The sequence below is a fragment of the Pan paniscus genome, chromosome 2 (assembly GCF_029289425.2).
Source record: "Pan paniscus chromosome 2, NHGRI_mPanPan1-v2.0_pri, whole genome shotgun sequence".
Taxonomy (NCBI): domain Eukaryota; kingdom Metazoa; phylum Chordata; class Mammalia; order Primates; family Hominidae; genus Pan; species Pan paniscus.
The window spans coordinates 14,627,506-14,653,106 of NC_085926.1; the positions used below are offsets into that span (position 1 = coordinate 14,627,506).

At 42.9% G+C, this 25,601-nt stretch overlaps 1 protein-coding gene across 1 annotated transcript; it reads left to right on the forward strand.

The window, feature by feature from the left end:
• The first annotated feature begins 1,777 nt into the window (after positions 1 to 1,777).
• CCDC174 (coiled-coil domain containing 174) lies at positions 1,778 to 25,576 on the forward strand. Its single transcript, XM_003826227.6, has 11 exons — positions 1,778 to 6,240; positions 8,787 to 8,891; positions 9,891 to 9,991; positions 13,237 to 13,295; positions 15,896 to 16,073; positions 19,397 to 19,492; positions 21,170 to 21,312; positions 21,789 to 21,883; positions 22,414 to 22,546; positions 24,299 to 24,451; positions 25,263 to 25,576. Exons 1-11 carry the CDS (start codon positions 6,199 to 6,201, stop codon positions 25,562 to 25,564), a joined length of 1,407 nt encoding a protein of 468 aa, XP_003826275.1. The 5' UTR covers positions 1,778 to 6,198; the 3' UTR covers positions 25,565 to 25,576.
• Positions 25,577 to 25,601: the final 25 nt, after the last annotated feature.

Below are 25,601 nucleotides of genomic sequence, written 5' to 3' on the forward strand. Positions count from 1 at the left end.
TGTTTGAAATTTTTTTAAAGTTTATTCAAAGAAAAAAATACATAACATACTTACCAGAGTCCCTGGCACACAGTGGCTGCTATCTGAAGGCTCACAGCTAGTGGACATAAAGCATGTTCTGTCTGGTCTCTTAGGCATACACCTGTCCTTAAAACAGAGGTACATGGTCGCCTCCCTTGCTGTGTGTCCATGGGAAGTATGCAGATAGGGAACTGTTCTGGCTAAAATAGTCTCTTCTGAATCTGGCAGCCACAGGGATCCCAAGAAGCCCTAAGTTGGGCCACAGACCTCTTCTGCCCAGTGTCCTCCACGGCTCCCACTTCACACAGAGTAAACGCCAAGTCCCTATAAGTGGCCTGTGAAGCACCAGGAGATGTGGGCGCCCCACTTCCATGTTCTCTGGCCTCCATTCTATCCTGACTCCTTCAGCCATGTGAGCCTGCCGGCCTGGGTGCTGCTGACATCTGGCCACACTCCACCCAGATAGCTCTGCTCCCCAGAGCCCCTGCAAGACAAGAAGGTCTTCTCTGTGTGCCTCCCCAAATGTGAGTGCTCTCCTTTTCACTCTTTAGTTCCTGCCTGCGCCCCACCGTGGTTCCAACCAAAGTTTGTTTCCTCCTTCCTGCTGTGGGGGGTGAGGGTTGCTGCACCCCACTGACTGGCCTCACTGGCAGGAAAGGGCAGCCAGCTCCCCAGCAGCTAGGCCTGGACAGGGCGTGCACACAGAGCAGTTCTGTTCTGTCCCATCTCCACTTCAGGCAGCCCCTCTGGCCCCCCACCACTGTCATCCCTTCATGACCCCTCTGGCAGTCCCTTTCTCAGCCAGTTTATAAACCCCGGCTCTCTGGGACGGGTCTCAGGTTCCCTCTCCCATTAGTACTGAGGGTCTCTGCTGGCCTTTTTCAAGACTGACACGGGGGGCCTGTTCTGGGTTGAATTGCACCCCGCCCTAAAAGAAGATCTGTTGAAGTCCTATCCCTCAGTACCTCAGAATGTGGCCTTCTTTGGAAATAGGGTTGTTACAGATTCAATCAGCTAAGATGAGGTCACATTGGAGTACAGTGGGCCCCTAACCTCTTTTAACCGGTGTCCTTGTAAGAAGACGGCCATGTGAAGACAGGCACAGGGAGAAGGCCACGTGAAGACAGGGCTGGAGGGACACATCTAGAAGCCAAGGAAAGCCAAGGACTGCCACTCACTATCAGGGGCTGGGAGGAGGAAAGGAAAGATTCCCCCTACAGGTTTCAGAGGGAACCTGGCCTTGTGATGCCTTGATTTAGGGCTTCCAGTCTCTGGAACTGTGAGACAACAAATTTCTATTGTTTCAAGCCATCTAGTCTGTGACATTTTGTTATGGTGGCCCTAGGAAACTAACGCAGGGCCAACAAGAAGGGTCGGGGACCAGGGCTGCTTCTAGTTGTGATGTTTCTCTGCTTTCTCTACTTCTTACTGTGGCGTTTCTCTGCTTTTCCCTACTTCTTGCTGTAGCTTTTCTCTGCTTTTTCCTACTTCTTGGGTTCAGCTGGGTCACCTTCAAGACTCCCCACCATGACATTGCCAGATCTCTGATTTGAACTCTGTTCCTCATCTTTGGAGCCCCTCACTTGGCTTTAGGAGTTTAGAGAAATGTCCCTCCCGTCCCTCTCTATGAGGCCAACATCTCATAACGTGGACAGCTCCCTCTACCACTTCCCTGCTGCCTCTCTAAATCCAGTGGGGTCGGGTGGATTTGAGCACTATAAAGCATCTTCTCCTGCTCATAGTAAGCCACTGGGTTGAGGCTGGGGGGCAGCACTTGGGCCCCCATTAAGAGTTTGAGGCTGTAGTTTTTAGCACCTCTCATTTTTTTTTTTAGCCATGGCCTCAGGCACCAATTCCCCAGGCTGCAGAAAAAGCCCCATAGGCCATCCTGTTACTCCAGATTTGCAAGCTCGGCTGGGCTCTCCGTGATACCAAATGATGCTTGTCCAGTTCTAGCTTGCATGGTCAGGACTCCTGGCACTCACCTCCTTAGTCATCTCTGCTTGCAATGACCTAAAGACAGGTCCCTCCTGCAGAAATATTCTGGGGTAGCTCCCTAAAATTTCCCCTTTCCCCAACAGAGTTAATCAACGAATGAATGAATGAATGCAAAGCTAATGTAGTCTCAGATCCAGCGAGGGAGGAAGGACAGTGTGGGGATCCCAGAGCTAGGCTGCCTCAACTCAAATCCTGGGACCAAGACTGCCTGTGTGACCATGGACAAGTTATTTACCTTCTCTGGGTCTCAGTTTTCTTCATCTACAAAATGAGAATAATAGCATCTGCCCCTGAGGTTGTCGCAGGGATTCAATGAGATAATGCCAATGACGGATGTCATGACTGACGCTAATGAAGCTTAGCTTCTTTGTCATGCAGGGCACGAGTCCAGGTATCTTTATGCCTCATCCTGTGCTGTGCTTAGAAGCTAATTTTCCTAGGTCCAGCCTAATCTTTTTTCACACATTGGACTCAGCTAATTCATTCACTGCTGAGTAATTTCTTGTTAGAGCCAGCGGTGTTGAAGATAGAACAAAGGTTAAGATGCTTCGGGCTGGACACATGGGGGAGAGACACATTTTTAGTTTGAGGAAGCAGAAAACCATTTTCACAAGCTTAAAGGAGCCCGGTACTAAATTAAACCTCTTGACTTAATCACTGATTAAAACATTACAATAGCTGCACAGGCTACAGTCGGTGAGTCCAGCCTGTAATCATGTCCTTCTGAGGCTTCATGTCGGAAAATGACGCAGATCATTCAAAATAAGAGCATGGCTTGGTGGCTGTGCTTGGGGGAAATAATTGTCATCTGCTTCAGAAGATTTCCTCTCTCCCCCTTTATTTAAAGCACCTAAAAGACTTCATAGATAATTAAAATCTAGTAAGATATAAGAAGGAAGAAGATAATCAATCTCCCACCCAGTCCCACTCTCTTGGGACTCAACAGGGGTAAGGACAAACCGGAGGTCAAAACACTGCAAAATATGCAGTGTCATATCACAGACTGTTGGTACGCACACGCCTTCTGCTGTGAGAAAACTGGCACTGAGCAGAACTATCCTGCAAGTGATGCATGCACAGCATTTTCAGTTTGCAAACCATTCCTACACTCTTTATCTCAAACATCCTGTGTGCCCAACTGGGTAAGAGAACCGAGGCTCAGAGGGGAGATGGGAGCTGCCAAACTAACTAAAGGAACGTAGCTGGAACTGAGTGCTAGCGGCCTCGGAGGAAATCCTGTGCTCTTTTCACCAGACTAGGATGTCCCTGCCCTCCCTTTCTTCCAGAACAAACCCAGGTCCATGTATTTAGAGGGTGACTGAGTAAAGAACATACTGGGCTGGGCTTCAACTTTTGTACTTGATAGAGGAAGGCAATTCCAGATAGACCCAGATGCTTGGAACACATAAACAAAGAGGAGAGAGTTTGAGGAAATGGGGGGATATGTGAAAAATCATTTGTATGACAGCGGAGCATTCTGGTCAATGCAAGATTAAGTTTTTTTGTGCTTTTGCAGCCTGCAAAATGAGTGAGCCTGGGAATAAAGGGGACTCACTAGCTTGCTCCTGGTCATTTAAGTGGCTTGGGAGGTGGTTACAATCAGCTGGATGCCACTCTAGGGAGAATTTCTGACAAGGGTGAGGGTGCAAACCTGCATCGCTAAGATGGAGATGACAACCAAGGACCCTGTCAGGCATCGTGCAGAGGAAGCTAAATTCTCATGGTCTTCAGGGACATTCACATGCAACTAGAATTACTTTCTTTCTAGCTTTCCAGGATCAGAACACTCACTGGCTTCATTGCCAGGGTCCAGCTAGGCAAAAAAACCAACATTCATAGTTTAGAAGCTGTGTTTCTTCTATATAAATCCTTTCCTCGCTTTCTGAGATGAAATCAGTCTATATTGGTTCCACTCGTTACAAGTAAATAACACGCCAATAATTAACTCAATGTCTTTGAGTTATTTTTTAACTGAAGGCTCCTTCACTTGCTAGCTGGGAAATGACCCCCGGCATGCCATTTAAGCAACTGAGCCTCATTTTTTTTCCTTTTAAAAAAATTATTATTAATACCTTTTAATGTTTCACATTTTCTTTCAGAAGATTTGTAACAAAAACACATGGAATTTAGTATGTGTTTCAATAAAATGGGTAAATACAGAATCTGAACAAGACAAGTCTATAAGGTATAATCCTTCTTGTGGGGACAGAACATTCCACTCCACTAAGAAAAGAGAATCACAACATTATTAGGCCCGATTATCTCATATTGCTTACTGTTCTAATTTCAGAGACTGGCAGACTTGGAGAAATGAACAAATGAAAATAAATAAATAAGACTGAACACAGTCAACTGCCTCAATTCCCCTCTCCTTTTCCCTTTTCCCATTTTCTCCATAAAGACAGATGAGATGAGGATGTGATGAGTCTCATTTTTCTTCTCTCTAATATGGTGGATAATAGTTCCGCTTCTAGGATTCTTGCAAGGATTATATAATATAATCTATGCAAAGAGTCATACACATGCCCCACATATACTAAATGCCACTGTTACAATCATTATGATCACTTTCGTCTTGCTGCTGTAACAAATTGCCACAAGTTTGGTGGCTTAAAACAACACAAACGTATTCTGGTAGAGTTCTGGAAGTCAGAAGTTTGAGATGAGTGTTACAAGACTAAAATCACCGTGTCAGCAATGCTGCATTCCTTCTGGAGACTCTGGAGGAGGGCTCATTTCTTTGCTTTTTCTAGCGGCCTCCTGCATACCTAGGCATGTGGTCCCACTCTCCCTCTTCAAAGCATCTCTGATCTCTGTCTGACTCTGGCCATCCTGTCTACCCCTTATAAGGATGGTTTTGATGATAGGGGACCCACCTGCACAATCCAGGCTAGCTCCCCATCTCAATCGCTTTAATTTCATCATCTCTGCCAATTCTCTTTTGCTATATAAAGGTCACCATATACCCAGATTCTGGGGATTAGAAGGTAGACAGCTGGGAGTCGGGGTGAGGGTGATTGGTCTGTCTACCATAATCATTAACATTTTTATCAAGACTAGCTCATTTAACTCATCTAATCCTCACTAAGACCCATTAGGTAAATAAAATTATATCCCCCTTTTGAAACTGAGGCACACGGAAGTTAAGTAACTTGCCCAAGCTCACACAGGCAGTAAGCCGTGAAGAGCGATTCCAACCCAGAAAGTCAGCTTTCGAGTTCACGTGTTCTTTTTTTGTTTTTGTTTTTGTTTTTTTGAGACTGAGTCTCGCTCTGTTGCCCAGGCTGGGGTGCAATGGCGCGATCTCGACTTACTGCAACCTCCACCTCCCAGGTTCAAGCGATTCTTCTGCCTCAGCCTCCTGAGTAGCTGGGAATACAGGCGCGCACCACCACGCCCGGCTAATTTTTTTTTTTTTTTCGTATTTTCAGCAGAGACGGGGTTTCACCGTGTTGGTCAGGCTGGTCTCAAACTCCTGACCTCCTGATCCACCCGCCTCAGCCTCCCAAAGTGCTGGGATTACAGGCGTGAGCCACCGCGCCCGGCCCAGGAGTTCACGTTCTTAAGAGCTGAAATATGTAAAGTGGCCCATAATAAGCACTACATTAATGTTAGCTATTATTCTTGTTATTTCTACTAAGATTAATATAATAATCCTTATCTCGTACGCTCTTTTAAGAACCAACTATTTAACGTGTGAAAAGTGCCAGGCAGCAGGTCCTGGAATTGTAGTTAAGATTCTTCCGGTCCTCCCAATCCACCTTTCCCGAGACGCTCGAGTTCACTTACTTAAGCGTCAGCCTTCCCCAAGATGGCGTTATCTTTGTCCCCAACCCCACATCCGTCCCACCCAATATGGCGTCCATAGCAATCAAAAGCTTTATTCCGCCCTTCTCAAGATGGCGCCCACACCAATCCTTGTTACCTTCCGCCCTCAAGATGACCTTAGCAGTTAGCGTCAACCTCCGCACTCTATGACCTTTCCAAAATGATGGCGAACGTAATACGCACCACACTCTGACCTTCTCAAGATGGCGCTGAGCTGACAAACTCGCGTCGCAAACTCACGCAAACTCAGTGTCGCTATCGAAGACACTTCCGGTTGCGACGGAGGTAGGCTTACGAGGCCGGTGTCGGGTAGAAAGGGTCCTTCCTGGACCGGGACCCTCTGCCACGACCATGGACCGTAGGAAAAAGCCTTTGGACGTCACGGCCTCCTCGGTGAGTGAGGGTATGAGGTAACTCCACGGGCTCCGGGTTCACCGTGTCTCCATCAGACAAGAATGTCGACCTAGCTTGTTTCTTCACTCGGGGACCCAGAGACCTGACCTCTCCCCTCAAACAGGAACCCCCGAACTGGATTTTCTTCTCCGGCGGGGATCCGGTTCAGTTTTCTTACAGGACCCTGAATTGGGCTACTCTCCTCTGACATGCGCCCGGGCCAGAACCCTCGGACACGGATCTGAACCTGGTGTCCCGTGGGTTAGGAAACTCCCTGCCTCACCTCTGCCCTGCCCACAAGGACCTGCACCTCGTCAGCCTTCTCCCTTACAGTCAGGAGGAACCCTAGCTTCTTTTTGCTATGCAGACATATCCTCTTCCTGGTTTCTCCTCCATCCAGGGACCCGCGAAGTCCTCCCAGAACTTTAGAGTGTGACATATTCCGCAGGACCCGAAAGTGTCCAGCGTGCCCTCCCTGGAACTAAACAGTTGTTAATGCAGGCATAGGGAGTTGTGAGGTCTGAAAGGATGTAAGCAGATTTATTACATCAGCTACTCTAGAAAGAAAACTTGTTCTAAGTACACATTTTGTGCCAGCACTTTATATGCACTATCTCATTGAATCCTCCCAATGGCTTTAGGAGGTAGGTGCTATTAATATCTCCGTTTTATGGATGATGAAATTGAGGCCCGGAAAGATGAAGTAGCTTTCCCCAGCTTACAGACAGAAATCTTAGTGGTAGCCGGGCGCGGTGACTCACGCCTGTAATCCCAACACTTTGGGAGGCTGAGGCGGGCAGATCACCTGAGGTCGGGAGTTTGAGACCAGTCTGACCAACATGGAGAAACCCCGTCTCTACTAAAAATAAAAAAATTAGCCGGGCGTGGTGGTGCACGCCTGTAATCCCAGCTACTCGGGAAGCTGAGGCAGGAGAATCGCTTGAACCGGGGAGGCGGAGGTTGCGGTGAACCGAGATCGCGCAATTGCACTCCAACCTGGGCAACAAGAGCGAAACTCCGTCTAGGGGGCGGGGGATGGGGGGGGAAGAAATCTTAGTGATAGACCCTTTCTCACTCAGTCTAGTTGACTCCAAAGCTGCTGTCTTTTCATCATCAGAGCAAATTGCCCAACTTTTGATTTAATCTTGAATTTACTTCAGAGTATTAGGACACAAAGCGAGTAGGAAGGAAAACATATAGGTGTCCCAATATTTGAGTACTAGTTATTATTGGTAACTATTATTGGTTAAAATTGGTACTAGTTATTATGTTTGTTTGAAGATCAGGAACCAAAAAGCTATAAATATTAAAGCCAACCTATACTGACAGGTTAGCAGTAATTGTAATAAGAATGCTATTTGAGAATTTACATTTGTTTGAGCATCTTTTAAAGTTAAAGGCAGTTGTAGACTAGGAAGATATGTGGCTGGAAAATTTGGTGTGGTTAAGTAAGCTTAGAAGAAAAAGTAGAAGTTTTTCATTTGTTTTTAAGAATTTACAGTATTAGGGTCTGCAATGAAACTGCCCTTTGCATTATTAAATGGTTACCTTTTAAATCGATTTCTTCTAAAATGGAAATTGAACTCAGCCATTTTTATCTTCCTTAACAAATAAAGTGATTTTTTAAAGTATCTGATGATTAAGACAGTGATTAAGTATCTGATTTACAAATGCCCATCCATATAAGCAGCTGTACCTGGACCATTAAAAAGGAAACTGTTGTTATATCCTTTTTTGCAGAGTAGGCAGGGGTAATTAATGTAGCTGAGGGAAAGGTACTAATATTCACCCAACTGCCCCACTCCCTATGCCTTGGCCTTTCCTGTTCTTGAACCGTGTGATTCAGCCAAGCTTACAGTTTCTGAAATGGATTAAGTCAAACGTGGAGCTGTTATAATTCACCCAGTCTATTTTATTTCTAGCTGTTGAAATAATGTGTCTTTAAAGGCTCTGCTCTAAGCTTTCTCTGATCACTCTGCTCAGAAGGAAATGCTCCGTTATCTGAACTTGTGTGCTACTTTCTTCCACTCTAGAGTCATTTGTTTTATTTTGTTGGTATTATAAATTACTTTCCTTGTTACATTGTAGGCTCTTTGAGGCAGAGAGTATGTCTAATTCATGTTTATCTTCTGCTCTTCAGCGTTATTTCTACAGCATTTCACTGTAGAAATAAGTTGTGATGATTAAATGAGTGCAGTGCTAGTCAGAGAGAAGGTGCTTAATAATGCAAGTTTAATCTGAAACTAAAAGATGCAGACTTCATTAATTTATTTTGCTTTATCACTTTCTCCTTGCCTAAGGAAAGCCTCGAGTGTTGAAAGTTAGAGTAAAAATGCATTTGCAGCAGAGGTAGAATGAAACATGACTTAGCTTAATTTGTGTACTGGATTCTACATTTAAACATTTAGTTACTTAAACATTTAGTTTTTTAGCCATATTTGTCCATTTAGCGGACTTGAAATATTCCTTTGGAAATTATTATAATTTAGCAATCCAGTCACCTGCAAGAATTTAATATTTTTGTTTACTTACTGCTTTCATTCTAGTTGGTAGATCTTAAGGCTGAACTCTTCCGAAAGCAAGAAGAATTCAAACAAGAAAAACTTCTAAAAGATTCTGGAGTTTTTGGAAAACCAAAAACAACTAACAAGGTAAAAAATAAGATCTAATTATCTCCATTGGTTCCAAACATGGGAGAATTATACCATATTTAAGTGTTTTAAAATTGTCAGTGGTATCTGTACACATAAATGTTAAGGAAAAATCTCTATCTTGTATTTAACATCTGCATGAAATGTTATTAAAATAGAAATTAGTAAGATTATATAAAAGTACATAGTAATGTGCTAATTCTTTAGCACTTCTTTTGGAAAAATGTGGATTGTTTACATTTCATAAACAGATGGAAGGTTATCTGGTTCTATAGGTGTTAGGTATCCAAATAGAGATAAACAATTAGATAATATAGGAATATAGCAGAAAATATCAGGGTGTATAAGAGCTGTGAATTTTTCCAGTTTTATAGGTAATAGTGTCTACTATTTGTATTACTAATTCTCTGTAATATGTACATTTTCATTAATCTTGATTTAGGTTGTAATCATTCAGGAGATAAAAGATAGTAGGAAGTGATTCTGCACTCAGGAAGCTCTTTAGGCTGGGCGTGGTTCCCACGCCTCTAATCCCATCTCTTTGGAAGGCCGAGGCAGGCAGATCACTTGACCCCAGGAGTTCGAGACCTGCCTGAGCAACATGGCAAAACCCCGTCTCTACAAAAAAAAATTAGTCAGGCATGGTGGTGCGCACCTGTATTCCCAGCTACTTGGGAAGCTGAGGTGGGAGGATCACTTGAGCCCAGGATGTTGAGGCTGCAGTGAGCTGAGATCGCACTACCACACTCCAGCCTGGGTGACAGAGTGAGATCCTGTCTCAAAGAAAAAAAAAAAAGTTATTTATATAATTGAGGCTCTTTTTTTAGCTCCTGCTTGCCATGTATAGTCAGTATCTTTGTAGGACACAGCTTATCTAGTTATCTCCATTGATTCATAAGAACTCATGATCTCCTTTGTTTTTTTTTTTTTCCTGATGCACAAGTAGAGATTTTTTGGCAATCATGTGGTTCTGTTTTGTCTTCTAAAATTATTCTCCAGAAACCAAGTATCTGGAGCAAACAGAATGTAGGCGTTTCAAATCGAGCTGAGAAGGATGCTGAACAGAAGATTGAAGAACAGAAGACTTTAGACAAAGCAAGGTAAAGTTATAAGCTCTGGTAAATATAGTTAGCTTTGAGGCTACCCAGGCAGAGAAATGGAAGTTCAAATTTTGTCCTTTTTGATTTACAAATTTTATTTTTAACATCCTTCTAGCCCAATGCTCTAAGTACTCTAAAAATAATATAATTTGCAGATATATCTGTAGTCTTATAAAAAGGTAAAACATAGTCACAGTTTATAAGATGAAACATTCTTGCTGTCAGCCTTTGTTAGACACTAAGATTATCAATACATTTTTAAGAAGTTTTCCCATGGTGTGGGCTAGGTGGGATGACACTAGAATTTAGAAACCCTAAATTTCCCCCCCACCTTTTATTTTGAAAAACTTCAAGGGTACATAGAACATTCTAATATTCTTCACCTAAATTCCCCAGTTAACATCTTGTCACATGTGCTTTCCCTCTCTCTCTCTCTTACACACACACGTGCGTGTGTAGAGAGACTTTAAGCTTCATACTTTCCCTGTAAATCATTCAGCCTATATCTTCTGAGAACAAGGACATTTTCCTACATAACCACAATACCGCTATTATACCCAATAAATTTAACACTGATAAATTAGTATTATCTATTTTGTGGTCCATATTCAGATTTCACCAGTTATCCCAGTACAATTATGTACTTTATAGATTTAAAAAAAAATCCGGGATTCAGAGATTACCCATTGTTTGTAGTTGTCAAATCTGTTTAGTCTTCTTTAATCTAGAACTGTTCCCTTGCCTTTTGGTTGTCTGTTATGCCATTAACGTTTTTAAAGGGTCCAGGCCAGTTATTTCTGCAGTGTCCCACAACCAATTAGAGTCGTATGAAATGTTTTTGGTAAGAATACTATGTGGGCAGTGGTGTGTCCTTCCCATTGAATCACATCAGGAGGCTCATAAGGTCAGTTTGAGTCGTTATTGGTGTTGATAGGTTTGATTACTTGGTTAAGGTATATATGCTTGGTTTCACCACTGTAAAGGTGCCTCCCCAATTTGTAATTAATAGTAATCTGAAGTGGGAAATTTGGAGACTGTGTGAATATCCTCTTTACCAACTCGTTTCCATGCAATGATTTGTTATCATTGATGAATCTTGATAGTTATCAGTTATCACATTGCTGGTTTCAGAATGATGATTTTTCTAATTCTGTCATTCCATCTTTATTATTTTTCTAAAGAAAAGACAGCATCACCCTCAGAGAGAATCCCAAGTTTCAATGTTTGGCATGACTGCTACATGTGCTTTTGGATACATGGAATAATAAAATTCTGTGGTCCCAAACAGTAGTTGCCAAGGTTGCTCAGCAATCTTGGGTCTGAAGATAGAAGGCAGAATATTAGCCCATTTGGGGACTTTTTCTTAGCATTTGACCTGTCCCCAACAGACCTCAGGCTTTACTTAAAGATATGATCAGTTTTGAGACATTTCCCACTCTTGGACATATTCTCAGAATTTTAATTTTGTCCAAAGTTACCATGATCTTTTATTATTTTGCTCTGTGTATCAAGAGTTTTTCTTGGCACTTTGCTGTGCTTTTTCTATGCAGTAACTTTTATGAAGCACTTTGGTTTTGCTGTGTTGTGGGAGTCAGGACAACTGCAGGATGTCTGCCTCCCTCCAGAGCTCAGAACACGCAAGCACAGTCCCAGGCTTTTTTGAAGTAGAAGGCTTTGGGCAAGTTAGTTATCTGTTAAGACTCTTTCTTTATCTATGAAGTGAGGTGGTTAATACTTAGGTTATGAAGTCCTTCAGGGAATTAAAGGAGATAAATAGTGTCTGGCACTTAGAGGTTGCAGGCAGTGTCCCTGCTCTCATGCTCTGAATTCCATCTTTCTAACTCAACAGAAGAAATTGTTCTTTAAAGTCACTAGTGACATCCTCATCCACTAAATCCAGCGGCCGTTTCCCTGACACCTTCCTTGATCTCAATTATCCATTTGTAGTCTGTTCCTAACCCCTGAAAACTGTTGCTACACTGCACCAAGTTTCGTATCCTTTCTCACGTGCTCTCGTCCCTGCCTGTCTCTGTCTCTATTTTGCACCATTCTGTATTTTGCTCAGCGCCCTCTGCTCTACTGGTCTCTCTCTTGAAAATGTCAAGCTCATTCTCACTTAATCTTTCCTTTTTCTGACCTGCCTCCCCTGCCCCCAGATCCTCCTGTGGTTGGCTGCTTCTTGCTGTGCAAGCCATGGCTCGGTTTTCATGTTCAGAGAGGTTTCCCCTGACTGCCCTCTCTCAGTTAGTGTCCTGCCCACTCACTCTAACCTGACGCTTGTTGCTTTGTGTTCTGTTTGACTTTTAAATTTTTTCTAGTTTTCTTTTCATTAAAACAGTAAGATCCTCTGATGACCAGCTAGTTACAGTAAGAGCCCTCCAAAATAGGGGTCTTAGAAGCCTGATATGAGTGAGCCGGTCCACCATGCACTGCATTACTGCATGTCAAGGGGCCTCTCTGCTGGCATGCGTTTCTTCCCCTCACAGCTCTTCTCACAGTCTCAGGTCCTCCTTTTCATTGCTTTCTTTATTGTCCTTCTCCATCTCTAGAATGGGAACTCCCAGGAAGCTGGGACTTTTTCTTGTTCCTGTGAGTCCTCAGTGCCTAAAACAGTGCTTGGCAGGTAGGAGGTATGCAATAAGTACTTGGTGAATGGATGTGTAAAATAAAAGAGGAATGTTTCTGACATTGTGATTAAGAGTGATCATTCACAAGAGAACTCGCAGATCATTCACAAGAGAACTCTTTGGGGCTTCTCTTTACCATCAGTAAGTATTTCCAGAATAAAGAATTGCTTACCCTCTCATGGTCTGTACCACTGAAAAATACATGTCATCAGAATTACTATGAGCAGAGAGGCTGCTTTGTTGGAATGTTGATATTTGTTTTAAGTTGGCAGTTAAATTAAGTTGTTGGATTCTTAAGTCAGTTGATCCACTTATTCATTCATCAAATATTGATTGAGAACCTACTGTGTGCCAAGTGTTATTTTAGGCCCTGGGACCAAGTAATAAATAAGAGGGCACAGGCCCTGCACTCACGGAGCTTCTGTTTTCCTTGGCAGAGCAGACATGGGGCAGGGTGGTCTGAGGGTCTCCTCAGGATGGTGTGGTCTGTGCTGGTTGTGGTTGTCTTGACAGGCTGGGCCTCATGGGCAGATGGTACCTGTCAGGCAGGGAGTGTGGGGGCAACCAGGATGAACAGTTGTAAGACCATTTCTAATACTTGTATTTTTTTTCTCCTAGGGAAAAATTGGAAGAAAAAGCCAAATTATATGAAAAAATGACTAAAGGAGACTTTATAGGTAAATAAAATTTGTTATTTCTACTTCATTTTCTATAATGCATACAGCCCTTTGATATTACATTACTTGTTAAAATAACTGTAGGAGTAGAGAGAAAATTTAGACGTCAAAATTTTACTTTCCATGGCTGCACAGAGACAAGAAAATCAGCAATAATTTACCAATTGTCTAGTGGGTGCCTGGCAGCATGTTAGGTGCCTGGAAGGGACAAACAAGTACGGGAAGCCAGATCCTCTGTCTCTGCCCTCAAGGCAGGGTCATCTGGTGGAGGAAAATGACACAGAACAAAGCAAAGTTAGGGAACAATGTCTGAGTAGGCCGCAATTACCTACAATTACAGCTGTGCTAAAACAGGGTGGGTTGGGCTGGGTGGAATTGTGGTTCTGTTAGGTGCTAGAGTTATGTTTCTTCTTTCCCTATTTTCCCTCTATTTTCAATTTTTTTTCTGTGTTGTGCTTATAATTGCTTTAAATCTGTTTGGGTGTAGTGGCTTACGCTTGTAATTCCAGCACTTTGGGAGGCCAAGGCAGGCAGATCACCTGATGGCAGGAGTTTGAGACCAGCCCGGACAACATGGTGAGACTCTGTCTCTACAAAAAGTAATTTAAAAATTAGCTGGACATGGTGGTTCATGCCTATAGTCCCATTATTTAGGAGCCTGAGGCTTGAGCTCAGGACTTTGAGATTACAGTGAGCTGTTGATCATGCCACTGCATCCTGGGTGCAGTAAGCTATGATCCAGCCTGGGTGACAGAGTGTGACCCTGTCTCTAAAAAAAAAACAAAAAACTCCCTTTTCTCATATCCCCCAGAAAAAACCCAATCCATAATTAGACAACAGTAGAAGAGATTTTATGAGGCAGGGAAAGTGAATATGTAATCAGGGAAGTCTTTTGGGAGAAGTTGGGCTTAGCTTTGGCAAGCTGGAGAAAGGGATCCTGCAGGGGTAGATTGGTAAGCAGACCAGCTGAGGAGGGCAGGGCCAGAGGTCAACAGAGTCACCTAGCCTAGCATGGCTGGGGCCCAGGTACAGTAGGAGAGAGGCCAGGCTGGTCCTAGGTCCCTGACCGCTTCTTCCCAGACAGCAGGGGCACTTTCCCTGTATAGCAGGAGCCTGGCACAGGAAGGTCAGACACTCAACAAAGCTAGGTACTGTGGGAGAGGTTTTGCCTTCTTCCTGAAGGGGCAGCAGGATGGCCGCCTACCAGGAGGCCTCACTAGCCTATGGCCTTATAACTCAGACATTTCCTCTCCATTTCAGGTATTTCATGGTTTTAAAAAATAAGTTTATTTCAGGCTAGGCGTGGTGGCTCATGCCTGTAATCCCAGCATTTTGGGAGGCCGAGGCGGGTGGATCACAAGGTCAGGAGTTTGAGACCAGCCAAGCCAACATGGCGAAACTCCATCTCTACTAAAAATACAAAAATTTGCCAGGCGTGGTGGCAGGCACCTGTAGTCTCAGCTACTCAGGACGCTGAGGCAGGAGAATCACTTGAACCCGCGAGGCGGAGGTTGCAGTGAGCCAAGATAGTGCCACTGCACTCTAGCCTGGGCGACGGAGTGAGACTCAGATTCAGAAAAAGAAAAAAAAAGTTTATTTTATTAAAGTCTTTTCTGTTTTGATTCAAACTTTACTTATATTGTTAATACAGAAATCAGGTCCAAAGGAGTGTGAGGGTAGAGACCTGATTTTGTCAAAGCCAGCAAGCCTACCTCCTGATAGATATGTCAGACCTGCAAGTTTGGGCAAGTTATATTTTGGAGCCTCAGTTTTTCTTCACCCTAAGGTGGGGAAAACACCACCCCTGGTAATAGGTAGCTTAATGTGGGTTCAATATAGCTTAATCTCTGTCATCAGAGAAAAAGACTCAAATGACTGTGTCCTAAATTCAGCATAGTGAAACTTTAGGTATACATTATTTGTGCTACATGAGCTATCCTGGGTTAAATTAGGTAAGTCATGGATTGTTGTTTAACTTTCAGTGTGTGTTTTAGCTCCTCAAGTGGACCATAAGCCCTGCAGGCAGAGGGTGTCTTGCATATCTGTATATGCCCTGCAGGGCCGGGCTCTATGCCTTGCCTGGAATTGGTGTTCATTGGCTTGACAAGAACTCAGATGACTTCTTTTACCTGTATTATGACCTTTAAAACACTTACCATACCACAGCAGTATAATCAGGGTTAGTGATCCAGCCCACATGGTGAGACAGATATATAACGCCTAAAGCAAGAAGTTCTACTGTCCTGATCTGATGACATGGAAAATGCAGTTTTGCTTCCGTATGATGTAATTGGTTGGATGAGTTGCATAAAATCAGACTGTTGTGTTATCTTAAAATGACATTCTAAGATGGTTTTGCTCACTCAGGTAGTGTATTGATGAGGCAATAGAAAACTTTAGGCTTTTTCAAGATTTTTTTGTGTAGTATATGTCAGTTCCCAAGGTAGCTGTGTGTCTCTGTAAACATTTGGGGAGTGGAGGCATTGGCTGATGAGCTGTCAGGGGTGATGGGGCCACCAGGCAATGAATGTGACTGCTTCTTGTCAATTCCATGTGTGATTTTCCTTTTTGATGTCTGAAAACTGATTTTTATGTCCTAGATGAAGAAGTAGAGGATATGTACCTTGTGGATTTCACACAGAAGATCATAGACAAGCGCAAAGAAATGGAGGCATCTGGTGCCCATAGAGATTCTCAAAAGGCAGGAGAAAGGGACGACGATGAGGAAAACCTTCCTGAGGGAGAGATCCCTCCTCCCCAAGACCCCAGTGAAGAATGGTTGGTAACATCATGGATTAGCTCAGAGGAACATCCTCAGACTTGCGCTGACATTTTGGGAGTGATTTTGTTGGGTTGTTATCAAGCCATTTCTCTTTATTCTTCCTGGGTGTTCTTTTGAGACTTCCCTTTAAGTTAGGTTGGATTAGGTTATTATAGTTGTAAAAACAGTAGCTCAAATGAAGACATAATCACAATAATTACAATAATTACATATAATTACAAATACTGACTGGGCTTCTGCTGTGTGCCCAGCTCTGTGCCAGGCCGAAGGAAACCCAGTGCCTGGCAGACTTGGCTTGCCTGGCTCACTAACATGAAACAGTGCGGGCAGAGCGCCTTCCTTTTGTACCTGTGCTGCTGCCTTACCCGTGTTCTTGTTCTGACATGGTGGAGACCTGTCATCTAGGAGAAGGAAGCCGGCAGAGGTGGCACAGTGTGTTTTACTCCGCCTGTGACATTGTTTGGCACTGTGGTGTGGACTCGTGGGCCTTGGATGGTTCCATCTGCACCTTTTACTGGCTGTATGATCTTAATCAGGTTCCTTAGTCTTTGAGGCTCAGGATCTTCCATTATAAAATAGAGATTATAATGCCTCATTGCCATGGCCCTTTGCTTTAACACCCCCCACCCCCGCCCCCCTTCAAGAAGTAAGTGTTCCGGGCTACACAAGAAAGTGGAGCCTGTGGAGTATAAGCAGACATTTTGTAAACTTTTATTATTGTCATTTTCCTGAATTTTGCCTATATGTAGGTGAATGATAGAAGAACCAAACTCGTCTTTTCCTTAAAGAGACTTTGTATCAATAAGTAGAGAGACCAGAATGGGAATTCTGTTACAATGATTTTTTTCTACCTAAGATATTATTGTTTGGAAACTGTTCAGCAGTGCTTGAAATTGCTGAGAGCTGTACTGATGCTCTGACAATTTCCTGGGAACCCATCCTCTTGCCTTTGGGATTCTTCTTATCCTCCTTTCAAGGCTCAAATGTCCTCCTCGTGGTGGGCATTTGTTAGGAACTGCTCAGGACTCTTTGTAGCAGGCGTTCATCTTTTGTCAGCCTTTGGCCTTGTGGGCAGTCATTGATGAGCTGAAGAGAGCAGTCCCAGCTACTGTGGATGGCAGAGAAACTGCATCTTCATTCTACTGAGGGTGTCCATGTTGGTTTAGAAATAACATTCTCATTGGGATAAAACAGGTATCTTCTTACCTACTTTCTTAAAAACTTAGATCTAAATAGTTTGATACCATTTGGAACAGGTGTCAGCCTGCGAGCTATAAGGAACCAAAAGAGAAGAACATGCAGTCTCTTCTTTTGGTGTCTTTCTTCATCATTTCATTCTTTCTTTTTTATTTGTTTTTGAGGCAGGGTCTCCACACTCCGTCACCCAGGTGGGAGTGCAGTGGCATGATCATGGCTCATCACAGCCTCGACCTCCTGGGCTGAAGCAATCCTCCTGCCTCCGTTTTTAATTTTTTTTGTAGAAACAAGGTCTCACTATGTTGCCTAGGCTCTTCTTGAACTCCTGGGCTTGAGCAATCCTCCTGCCTGGGCCTCCCAAAGTGCTGGTATTACAGGCGTGAGCCACCACGCCTGGCCTATCATTTCTAATGTCTAAGTGATTGCTCCCTCATCTGAAGTCAGGTAGCACTTAATATACTTCCTGCTCTTCGGGTATTACCTTTTATTTATTACTGACACATACTAGGCCTCATTATCAGAAAAAGATTTTAGCAAACTTTTGGTAGTCTTTACGTACCCAGTGTTGTTAATAAGCGTTTCATGGGTGTGTGCCTTAACTTCCCTAGACCCTTGGAAGATGGCATGGCTGTTAGCCCTCTTGTATTACTCTCCTTGCCTGAGGAAAGCTTTGTTTGCCTGCAGGGGTTGCTCAGTGGGTGATTGCTGATTAGATGGAGCTGTGGCTGACTACTGTCTTGCCACTTCTATTTAATGAGATCTGTATGTTTTGGAGGCCTTCTCCAGAAACAGAATGGTCTATGATTGCTTTTCATAGCAGAAATCTCATCTCCTTTGAAAGGTCTAATGTCTTTTTAAAAATTTTTGCTTATTAATGCCTGTGTGATTACAAGCAATTTGCTAGTGATTTGAAGAGTTTGGAGGGCAATTGAAGGTGTCACATGCCACCATATGGTGAAGGAAGACGCTCTGCAAGCAGTTCTGACACATTTTTTTGTTTTTAAATTAAGCTCCAGAATTGTAATTGCTTGTAAAATCCTTTTGATAGTTAAATTCCAGGTGGTAGAAAATCTTTCCGTAAAGATACTGTAAATAATTACACAGACCATCTGGCTAGATGGTTTTCTTCCCCCATCCATTTGGGGGGAAAAAAAAGGAAGAAAGAAACTGCTTGCTGCAGTTGGAGGTTTTATTTCTTGTGATAATCAGCTTCAGTACTAGAGTAAACACTCAGTTTTTAAATCACAACTAACAATTGAAATCAGCATTGCTTGAGAGGAAAAAAAATTGCTAACAAAAGCAAAGCCACATACCTGCCGAATCTGACCTTGAATTGGTCTGCCAGCTAGTACTTATTGGACCTTACTGTGTATTCGGTACCCTGCTAAAGGCTCTAGGAGGTTCTCTGCCCATAATTTAAAAAGTAAAATATCTGTTGCGTCATAATACAAATGAGATGTTTTTTCATGAACATCTGTCCGTATTTTCCATTGTAGGAAGTCAGAATATTTCACTTTGCCTTGCTATCTGCCTGGCTTAGCTGTCTGACCACTGTCTAGTTTGAGCAAAGATGAGGAGAGAGGTATGGTGTTTGGCTTCCTCCTAATTAAGAAGAGTCCAACTCTGAAAAATACTGTGCATTTCTTACATTAAGAGATTGCTAATACATTGGGTAGAATTATACCAATTAGAGGAAATAAGAGAAAGAATAAAAAGTCAGACTTGAAGACTGTGAGGAAATGAGCAAGTTGAGAATCTCAGGCACAAGGCAAAGTTATTAAGATACTGATAAAATGTCTGGAATTGTCTCAACTAGATTAAAGTAAGTTCGTAGATGCTGCAGCAAAATTCCGTGTGGGTGATTTATCTGTGAGATCAAAGGCATAAATGATCAAAATTATTGTTAACAGTTTCTAAAACTAATATTTAATAAGGGGCACAATGAGCTTATTGTGCGTCAGCTTTAAAAAGCATATTCCTATCAGTGGTAGTGGTCTCTGAGGTTGGGGGCTCTTCTTGGTAGTGAGGCCTATCTTCCCCCTTCACTGTTCACCTGCTCCCTGACTTAGGGGCTTGTACATGTGTACAAGTCCTTCTTCACATCTTTTTGCTTTCATTTCAGGGTGGATTACGTGGACTCTTTGGGGCGTTCCCGGCGCTGTATGAGAAAGGATTTGCCAGATCTGCTGGAGATGGATAAAAATCTTCAGGGGAGACTGTAAGTGTGTGTGGTATACAGAGCTCTGCCAAGGTCTGAAATGCAGCCACAGGGATTGTTTTGTGAGGGGAGGCTGTTTTATAATTAATGATCTCTGTTGCTCCAGTAAGGAGATATTGATTGATTGATTGATTGAAGCACTTTTTAGTGGTTAGCATGCACATACACACATAATCCACACTTGGGGAACAACCTGACTGGTGGATGAGTAGAGCTGTCTCTTTTACTTGGAAGGATGTCTGACAACAGAGTAACAGAATAAGCCCAAACCAAACCAGCAAACCAGCCTTTGTGGAGACAAGTGGTTTGAGAATATACACTTGATTATCCCACAAACAAGTGGCTCCAGGGAGAGAACTTATTCACTTTTTCTTTATGTATCATTTCATTTTTGAAGTAAGGGCCTTATAACTAGATTTTTCAGCAGGGCCTAAGACCTAAGAGATAACTCTAAAACGTAAGACCTAAGAGATAACTCTGAAACATCCAGCGGAATAAATTCCTCTTACCATAGGAACTTTTATGTGAAAAGTGTTGGGAGAAACTCCACCTTGTCCAAGTCCTGCAGGTTCAGGCATCCAGCAGATAGCCTTTGGCTTGGCATAAGAAAGGGAGAATGGAGGCTGGGCGCGGTGGCTCACGCCTGTAATCCCAGCACTTTGGGAGGCCGAGGCGGGCGGATCACAAGGTCAGGAGTTCGAGATCATCCTGGCTAGCACAGTAAAACCCTGTCTCTACTGAAAATACAAAAAAAAAAAAAAAAATTAGCCAGGTGTGGTTGCAGCCACCTGTAGTCCCAGCTACTCAGGAGGCTGAGGCAGGAGAATGGCGTGAACCCGGGAGGCAGAGCCTGCAGTGAGCCAAGATGACGCCACTGCACTCCAGCCTGGGCTACAGAGCGAGACTCCGTCTCAAAAAAAAACAAAAAAAAAAGAAAGGGAGAATGCAAACCTTTGAGCCTCTCAGGGCCCAGCCATCTGCAAGGACAGGAGACACCACTCAGGCCACAGTGCTAAGCAGTTTTCATGTCCCCAGATGAGAGACCATCCACAGGAGAAGACCCAGAGTTCCTCCTCCCTGCCTGGGCCACCTCCCATCTGGTCAGCCCAGGACCTGGGTGGAAGGAAAGTTTTTTGTCTTGAGTGCTCAGGCAAGATTCCGTCACGCTAAGGTAACAAGTCTGGTGCTTGAGTAAGAAGGGTGAAGGCTGGCCGGGCGCAGTGGCTCATGCCTGTAATCCCAGCACTTTGGGAGGCCAAGGCAGGCGGATCACCTGAGATCAGGAGTTCAAAACCAGCCTAGCCAACATGGTGAAACCCTGTCTCTACTAAAAATACAAAAATTAGCCGGATGTGGTGGTGGGTGCCTGTAATCCCAGCTACTCGGGAGGCTGAGGCAGGAGAATCTCTTTAACCTGGGAAGCCGAGGTTGCAGTGAGCCGAGATCGTGCCACTGCACTCCAGCCTGGGCGACAGAGCAAGACTAGTCTCCAAAAAAAAAAAAAGGCAAAGGCTGTTTTATTGATTTTCCAGCAGTCTTGTGGGTCAGAAGCCTCTGTAGTTCCCTGTTTTCTTTATCAAATAGTGTTACTTATGCATGATGCAACTGACTGTACTGACTGTACACTGATATCTCAATCCTTATCTGAAGATAGTTTTTGCTCTGTTTTCCTGCTAGTTTTATTAGTCCTGCTAATGAAAAAACCCTATTATCTGAAGATATGAGAAAAGAACTTCAGCGCCAGCAATGGGAGGAAGAAGAAAGAGAGGCCCTGAAGAGGCCCATGGGGCCCGTACATTATGAAGACATTCGGGAAAATGGTATGACTATTTTCTTGCAGCTTTGCAAATCTTATTTTTAACCTTAAACTGATGGCAAACATAAAGGGAAGTATTCATAAAGCAATAGCTTTTACATGGAAATTAAAGATCCTGCTTTGGAAATAGAAAATATCTCCTTTGTTCACTTCATAGCCTTAAAATACTCACATTTGGGAATATCTTCCTGACAGAGGGTCTGGTAATCCAAGGGATTGTTCCCTGAGAGAAGTGGAGATAGCCCATGGCTGAAAGCAAACGAACCCTTGTTATGCTTCCCTTGGCAAACAGGACGAAAACTTGGTCTAACTTTTGTGTTTCTTTGGTTTTTTGTTTCTTCGCTTAGCTGTTTTCTTTTTCTTTTTAAAACTTGTGCCAAATATCACTGTGTTTCTTTTTGCTTTGGTAGGAAATGTGGCTTGAGTGTAGTTGAATGATCAGGACAGTCTGATCTTTTGGGTAATTTGTACTTCTTTCAGAGGCCCGGCAACTTGGTGTTGGGTATTTTGCCTTTGCCCGAGACAAAGAGTTGAGAAACAAGCAGATGAAAACCTTAGAGATGCTGCGTGAACAGGTACAGATAAATCCCAAGTGACTGTGAGGAAAGATGTGAGCGCTTGGTTTCTTGCTGGACCATACTGCAGAAAAATCTAGTAAATTAGTTAGAAATTAAAATTGATATTCAGAATTGCATAAAGGTAGTTGCCATACTATTTTTGTGTTTCAAATTTTATAACTGCTCACAAGTAACCTGTGTAACTTTGATGTTTTAAATCTGGTCCCAAATGTGGTACTTTTGGGGTGGCTTGGATGGGAAAATAGAAAGTTACTTAAAGGATTAAGGTGTAGGACGGAATGGGTTGGTTTTCTTGAGTGTTAAGGCTTGCAAGATGCTCTGTGAACTCTTATGAAACTTTGTAAGACATCAGAGGGTTCATAGGAGAGTACTTCATAGGGCTTCATTGTAAGGATCTCAAGGACAGCTTCTTAGAGGTGGCCTGAAGATCAATTAACTAGTCTATTTTTAGAAGAAAATTTCATCTTTTTGAACAGGAATATTGCAAATTTGGCTTCAAGCAAATAATTTTCTGATTTTCTGTTCAGACAACAGATCAGAGAACAAAACGAGAAAACATAAAGGAAAAGCGAAAGGCTATCTTAGAGGCAAGACTTGCCAAACTTCGACAAAAAAAGATGAAAAAATCAAAAGAAGGTGGAACAGAAGAAGAAAATAGAGGTATATCATGGCTATGTTGCTGAACTTCAAAAGGGAAAATTTTATTTCCATTGATGTCTTGCTAATAGGGCTGGCAATGTGAAAATTAGCCATTTAGTTTTATATTTAAGCAAACAGTATACCTTTGAGGTACTGGCAGGAGCAATTTTTATAACCAAAGTGATGCAGAATGACATTCAATATTTTTAGGCTATAGATGAGGATATGAAGCAACAATACATTGTGTTGCATCTTAGAATGGCATAGTCTTGTAATTGAGACTTAGTAAAGAGATATTTTAAGATAAAGTTTAGCTTTGCATATATATGTTTTAGACATAAATTTTTTGCTATTGGTTATTTTATATATATATTTAAAGAAATTTATATTCATAAAGTTACATAGTAAAAGAATTTAGAAATATGAATATCGACAGCTTGCCAAAGCTTACCAAAGAACTGTGCTCCAGAAGTTGGTGATGTGGAACTTGGAGCACGGTTCCCCTTGGAAACACTGTTAAATGCTATGTCAGACTAGCTTATTGCATGAGTTGTGGTAGTATAGGCTAAATTGCCATCAATCTAGAGACTCCTACATAGAATGGCTCAAACAAAATAGAGATCTGTTTCTCTACTTAACAACTTAGAGGTAGGTGGGTGAGTGGGTATCCAGGGCATGTGAGTAGCTCTGCCCTAGATGGTCATCTAGTCCCAGGCTTCCTCCAGTCTTGCTGTTTCTGCCATTTCCTAGAGTATTTTTCTCTTCTGCATAGTCAAAGCTTGCTCCCCTGCTCACCTGTTCGTGATCCAGCCTAGGGGTAGGCAGGGAGACTGGGAAGGGGAGCCACCTTCCTTTTTAGAGATGTGAGTGGGAAGTTACATACAGCCTATGCATTTACATCCTGCTGGCCAGAGCTCAGTCCTGTGGGCCACACCTCACTGTAGGAGAAGCTGGGAAATGGCCTCTCCAGCAAGGTGGACACATGCTCAGCTGAAACCGGGGGGCATTCTGTTACCCAAAGGAAAAGGAGGAGTGTGGGTATGAAGGGACGTATAGCTCTCCAGCTCTCACAAAGCTTATGTGAAGCCATGGGCCATTTCCTAATGTCTGAACAAAACAGACCAGAAACATTTAGGAATTTGAAAACCATCTGTTTAGTTTCAGATAAATGCTCGCTCTATAACATGTTAAGCTGTGCAGATTGTTTCTCAAATTTTGCTCCATCTCCTGAACATCTGTTATGTCCAGAAAATGTGAAGCGCCACCACAGTGTTTTTTAAAAATCCATTTTTCTTTTACATTTTAAAAATGTGACCAAAATTGAACAGCCTACACCAGACCCCAGCTGTTCATCCCCTTGGCTCTGCTTGCTTCGCCTGAGATTGTGATGTTAGTTGAGTGATTTGGGGATTTCTGGTCCTGCAATTGCCAGTTTGGAGAAGCAGAGTGGCATAGTGAGGGGCACAGAGACTAAAATCCATCCAGCCCAGCCCAGGACTCCAGCCCGTATCACTTTCTACCTGTGTACCATTTCTGAGCTTAATTTTCCCCCTCTATAAAATGGGGATAATATGGAAATATTGAATTTATTAGGATTGTTACAAGAATTAAATGACCTGTTGTATACAAAAGACTTAATCCACTGCCTGGGACATGTTAGGTACTTCATAAATACTGATGGTTACTTTTACTTTCAGGATTAGCATGTTCTGTATTTTTAAAAATAGTTTTAGGCTTTATTATAACAGTGTCTTATTCTTTTACAAAAAATAGATGGAGATGTTATTGGGCCTTTGCCACCGGAGCCAGAGGCTGTGCCAACCCCACGTCCTGCTGCCCAGAGTAGCAAAGTAGAAGTCATTGTCCAGGAGAGGAAGGACACCAAGCCTGGAGTGCCACACATCCGGGAGTGGGACCGCGGGAAAGGTAAGGGAGGTGGGCTCTGAGGTGTAAGAACTCTCCAGTGAATGGAAAATGGTTTTTTTTCCAGAAGCACTTGGGGTAAGTTTTAACTTCGTGCTGCCTTGTGTGGTTTTACAGCTTTGGAATGCCATTTCTCAGGACCTGCCTTTAAAGTATTATGAAAGTTTGGTGTTCTCGTATGCTCTGTTTTTAGCAGCCTCTTTTATGTTCAGTTGAAAATGGTCTACATGCCAGTGTACTAACCTGGATTCACACATGGTTCCATTGGGGAATTTCCCTGGACATTTTTTCTGTAAATTCTCCAGAGTGTCCACAGCAGCCTCTCTTTGGAAGACTATGGTTTATGCCTCTTTGAAAAAGATCATTTCAGTAGAACATTAGCCCGTGCTGTCTGAGCTGATAAGATCCAAAGCTAAAGTAAGAGAAATGCAAGAGTCACTGTTAGAAATAGAGATGAAATACCAGACAAGGTTGGACAGGTCCCTTTTGTGTCTTCCAAAACTCAATAAAGGACAAAATTTGTATTTTGGTATGAAATACCTACAATGTCATGTCAAGCAGATAATTTGTCTGTATTTCTCTTTTTCTGTATTTCCCCATCTAGAGATAGTCACTCCCTTTTCTTAGCCTGGTCTTTTATACTCGTTGTAGGTGTTACTTATACCTTGTAATATAGTTTTGCTGTTGCCATTCTTATTCTTTGGATAATTTGTGGTGGCTTTTAAGAAATATATGATACAATTAGATAATAGTAACAATAAATTCAACTGATTCGTTAATCAGTTCTAATAACTTTCTTTCTTATTTTTACCAGAATTTTCCTTTGGATACTGGTCGAAGAGGCAGTCAGATCTCCGGGCTGAGAGAGATCCTGAGTTTGCCCCACCGTCAGATTACTTTGTGGGTCAGAAGAGAACTGGTTTTTCCAGCAGCCAGGCATGGAGCAGACCTGGGCCAGCACAGAGTGACCCAGGGCAGTGCCCTGACCAGAGCCACGGACCTACTAGCCCTGAACATACGTCACCCACTCCTGCCCCCGACAACCCACCACAAGCCCCCACAGTTACTTTCAAAACTCTGGATGACATGATTTCCTATTACAAACAAGTGACATGATCTTTCAAAGCACGCTGACTTGGGTTTGTACTTTGAC